A 4809-nucleotide genomic window follows, 5' to 3' on the forward strand; every position below is an offset into this window, starting at 1 on the left:
GGTTGAGCCATAGGCGCCGAGCCTAGGTTTCATTCTTAACTCTACCATTTAGTTGCTAACTGATCTTGGCCAAGTGCTGGTTGAGTAAACAATAGTAGTATTTACTGTTTTTCTGGTCTCCTTCCCATTTCTCATCTACTTCTGGTTATGGAATGCCTTAAGAACAAGGATACCATCTGGATCTAACTAGCACCAGAACCTACTATAGTGCTTGACATCTTATGAACATTGAAGTCTTAAAGTTATGGTTATGAGAGGTGTGTTAGGGTATAAACTATGCCAGACTGTACCAATTTGTGTCTCCCAAGAAGCACCTTGTTTTTGCACACACCACTCTCTCTGCCTGGGATATTTATACCCAGCTCTTTATAGACACCTTGTCTGTCCTTAAGACTCAGTTTAGGCTTTCCTCCTCCTGGAAAGCCTTTCGTAATCTCTCTAAACAGGATTGGTGTGTTTTCTGTAAAATAGTTTTCTCAGTCTTGGCACTATTAACATTTTGGACTGGGTAGTTTTTTTGTTATAGGTGCACTGTCCTGTTCATTGTAGGATGTGTAATAGCATCCTAGGCCTCTGCCCATCAGTTGGCAGTATCATCCTTTCCAGTTGCAACAACCCAAAACATCTCCAATCATTACCAAATGTTTCGAGGGAGCAAAATCACTCCTGATTCAGAATTAGAATTTGAAATTAAAGTCTCTATCCAATAATGTTATCATTGCCAGATTTTCTAAGCCCTCTTTTCAGTAGAATATAAGTTCCCTTGAGGACGGGGACTGTACAGTATTTGTACTATAGTTGTACTGCAGTTTTCTCCCCACCCCCACCCCCCCCACCCCGTGGGCTTTTTACTCCTTTGTATAATTCTCTACATGAGTGCATGGTAATGATAGTGATGTTGGGCACTAGCTTTTTCCCAAAGGCTGAGATTTAGTAGCCGAATTTGAAGAATTAAGAAGATAACATTTTTTTGGTTTTGGGTATAAATTTGCTAATCTTTTTCCCATCTCAGTCTTTCTGGGTTGAGATTTTTTTGAGAAGTAGGAGCATAGGAGGACTTCTGCTGCTGCTTTGTCCTTTAACATCTCATTCTGGTGCCAATACCGAGGTGCTCATTTCATCAGTCAGCAGGTTCTTTCAGCTATGCCCTCAAAATAGATTTCAAAGCCAGTTGCTACTGTCACTGCTAAATCACCATGGTCTAAGCTGTAGTATTAGCCTTCCCATTGGTCTTCTTCCTTCTAGTATTACTTTTCCCTTATCAGTTTTCTCCACAATAACCAAAATGATTTGTAAAAAATGTGAATTAGTTCATGTTATTTTCTTGTCTTAGAGAACTGGTGGTTCTTTGTGTCTGATGATTCACCTTTAAGTGGTGTTAGTTTCTGAAATAGTTTTTACTTGAAAATAGTCACTATGTTGCTTCTTTTTCCAGGAGGAATAGGGCAACATGCTGGGCTCTGGATTTAAAGCTGAGCGCTTACGAGTCAATTTGAGATTAGTCATAAATCGTCTTAAACTACTGGAGAAAAAAAAAAGTGAGTAGTACATGATTGCTTTACCTTCTCTTTCCCAAAATACATCACTGGGAGCCAGCACCCCAGTGCTAGGCCAGTACTAATGACGAATTTCATATCTTTGAAGATTTCCATTTCTGCCTTTTGTGACTAGTCAGATTGAATCATTTTGTCTAACAGACATAGTCTGCTGCTGTGGAATGGGTAACATTACTCCTGAGTTGGAAATGTCGAGCCACAGAACGAGACAGAGTAGCAAATTGTAGGGTAGATGGGATAGAACTAGATTTCCTAAGGGAGAGTGAGCTAGGATATACTAGAAACTCCCAGTTCTCTATTGGGATGGAGGTTGCTCCCAGACCAGGTACTGGTGGCCTATTGCTCTGTGACTGGAGTGGAATTTGTGTCTTAGCGGAACTAGCCCAGAAAGCCAGGAAGGAGATTGCTGACTATCTGGCCGCTGGGAAAGATGAACGAGCTCGGATCCGTGTGGAGCACATCATCCGGGAGGACTATCTCGTGGAGGCCATGGAGATCCTGGAGCTGTACTGTGACCTGCTGCTGGCTCGGTTTGGCCTCATCCAGTCTATGAAGTAAGAGATTTTGATTCAAAGACCTAAATCACTTCTGGAATTAAAGGAGTAATATAGATCTCTTCATGTAGGGGGCGAACACTGAGAGACTATGTATCACACACCCAAAGATCTTTATGCTATGAATTGGCTTAAAGGTCTGATCTGAATGTAGACAACTGTTGAAGAGAAAATACAGAATATGAAATTGAGTTTGAGTCTGATTCAGCCATTTCCTGACTTTATGGCCTTGGGCGTAGTGTGAACTTCCCCAAAAGTAAAATAAGTTAATGAAAATGGCTAGAAGCCTAGAGTTGTTGTGAGAACTCAGTGAGATTGGCGAAATAGCTTTAGAGGCTATCAAGTATATGATATAAAACTAGGATTTTGTTGATTAGTTTTAAAGAGTATTAAATTATATTAACTTTTTCCTTAATTAGGGAGCTAGATTCTGGCCTGGCTGAATCTGTGTCTACATTGATCTGGGCAGCTCCCAGACTCCAGTCAGAAGTGGCTGAATTGAAAATAGTGAGTACAACCAGTTTCAGTGTCATCTTCAGTTTTTCATATTGTTGGAAAGGTTGGTAAATGTAAGTCCCTTCTGCTCATTTGACCAGGTATTTTGTGCCCTTCTCATGCTGCTTTTGAAATAGTTTTGTAAATCTCTTTTTCCTTTTTAGGCCTCAGATCATAGAACAATATTTTGCAAACTTGAATAATTTTTTAAGGAAGAAAGTTTTATGTATCTCCAGTTTTGTCTTAAATTATCTTTATTATAATGTCATTTACCTGTATGCAAATAGAAACGTTCTTATATAATTGTAAAACAGCAAAGTTAAAATAACAGTAATTTAAGGTGACAGATATTCTGCTTCATTTGTTAATTCTACAAATATTTATTGAGTGGCCGCTGTGAGCCAGGTGAGTGGTATGGCTAACAGTGGTAAGCAAACTGTTGCACAAGCCATACTCTTGGAGCTTAAAGTTTAGTGGAGGAGGTGGGCGTTAACCCATTGCACATCACCTCATACATGTGGTGCTGTCTGCTAGGTGTTCAGCTGAGTTGTGTCTATTTTCTACATCTTTGCCTTTTTGTAGTATTTTGTAGGAGATTGTCTCAGTCTTATCTCTGACCCCAGTCTGTTGAGAATAGTCTTGGTATTTTTTGTTTTTGGAGATGGGTTATTGCTATGTTGCCCAGGCTGGTCTTGAACTCTGGGCTCAAGGAACCCTCCCACCTCCCAAGTAGCCATATGCAGTCAGAATGGGGACAAAGACCCCATTCTTGGCAAGAGAAAACACCTGCAGAAAAATGGAAAAATTAAAAAGTAAGCTGACTGAGCTGGAACAAAGAGTTGTCTAGTTTGCCCTTAAACCAGCCGCGGCTAAATTTCTTATCTGAGCAGGTTTCCTGCTTTTACTAGAACTCTGGCCTATTGGGGATAAAGCTTTATAAACACCACTGCTGGGTCTGTGAAAACTGTGAGGAATAATGGCCATAGGAGAGGCTATGGCAAGGCCTGGAAAGATATATTAACTAGGCTGTTTCCTCCCCAGTAAGTAGACAGAGCAGATACCCCTCGTGGAGATTTCCATTTGCCTGGGGCAGAGGTCAAGGGAACTGCTCGTAGCTCTGAAATATGGACAGGAGAGCTTATATCCCTTATCACAGATGAAGACCCTCTGTGGTAATGATGAGAGGAAAATTCCTTTCTCCCACCAATTCTTCAGAGGAGATTGATTCCAGTGGGGTTTTACTCCACAGGGAACTACCAGAGTTTAACCACTCCCTAGGAATCTGTGTGTGAGTTCAGGCTGGAGGCTACCCCCACACAAAGCTCAGGTTTTAGATTTCTCAAGGCTGCTCAGACCCTTAAAGTTAATGATTATAAAAACAATAGGAGGGTGGCACCTGTGGCTCAGTGAGTAGGGCACAGGCCCCATATACCCAGGGTGACGGGTTCAAGCCTGGCCAAACTGCAAAAAAAATAGCTGGGCGTTGTGGCAGGCGCCTATGGTTCCATCTATTCTGGAGGCTGAGGCAAGAGAATCGCCTAAGCCTGGACGTCGCCATGACGTGTAATGAAACAGCACTCTACTGAGGGTGACAAAGTGAGACTCTGTCTCTAAAACAAAATAAAACAATAGGAGCTGTTGTGCTTTAAGAAACTGCCGGTATTTCTGTTCCCTCCCTCAGCTTACCCTCTGGGCAAATAGACTTCAGTAAAAGCTGAGTGGAACTGACATTCAGGGCCATCGCTGGAACCCCACAAACAGGCAGTGGTCCCCTGAGTTCCCACTTTTTAAAATTCTATTCTGTGTCTGTTCTCTTTTTTTTTCCTTGAGACCACTTTATACTTCAGTATGCAGCAGAAAAGCTTATGCATAGTTTGAGTTAGCAACACAGAATATTAAAAAGACATGTACTTAAAAGTTGAGACTTAATAATTTTAGTAATATTTACTGCTTTTGCAGTTTGGCTGGGGCCAGGTTCGAATCCGCCACTTTCAGTATATGGGGCCAGCACTGTACTCACTGAGCCACAGGCGCCGCCCTGATCAAAAACGTGTTTATGTTGTCTCTTTCGCGTCATTTCTAACTGTTTCTTCAGTCATTTGCCACGCGTTCCACAGGTCTTAGCAGACCCTGCCCCCCATGGCGGGACCCCTGACAGCCATAGTCTCTCATTTTTATTTCATGTTTTTTTTTTTTTTTTTTTT

General features: G+C 41.6%; 1 protein-coding gene across 2 annotated transcripts in view; it reads left to right on the forward strand.

Annotated features, from left to right (window-relative positions):
- IST1 (IST1, ESCRT-III associated factor) overlaps positions 1 to 4809 on the forward strand; it is a 36510-nt gene that overhangs the window by 20966 nt on the left and 10735 nt on the right. Inside the window, exons 2-4 of one of the 2 annotated variants that reach the window (XM_003791389.3) lie at positions 1436 to 1538; positions 1930 to 2110; positions 2530 to 2617. In XM_003791389.3, the coding sequence (XP_003791437.1) occupies positions 1451 to 1538; positions 1930 to 2110; positions 2530 to 2617 (357 nt within the window). In that variant the 5' untranslated portion in view covers positions 1436 to 1450. Of the gene's footprint in view, positions 1 to 1435; positions 1543 to 1929; positions 2111 to 2529; positions 2618 to 4809 lie in introns of those variants that run through there. The other variant, XM_023514083.1, reaches the window with a different exon arrangement.

This window comes from Otolemur garnettii, unplaced genomic scaffold, assembly GCF_000181295.1.
Source record: "Otolemur garnettii isolate 467f Iridium unplaced genomic scaffold, OtoGar3 scaffold00047, whole genome shotgun sequence".
Classification (NCBI taxonomy): Eukaryota; Metazoa; Chordata; class Mammalia; order Primates; family Galagidae; genus Otolemur; species Otolemur garnettii.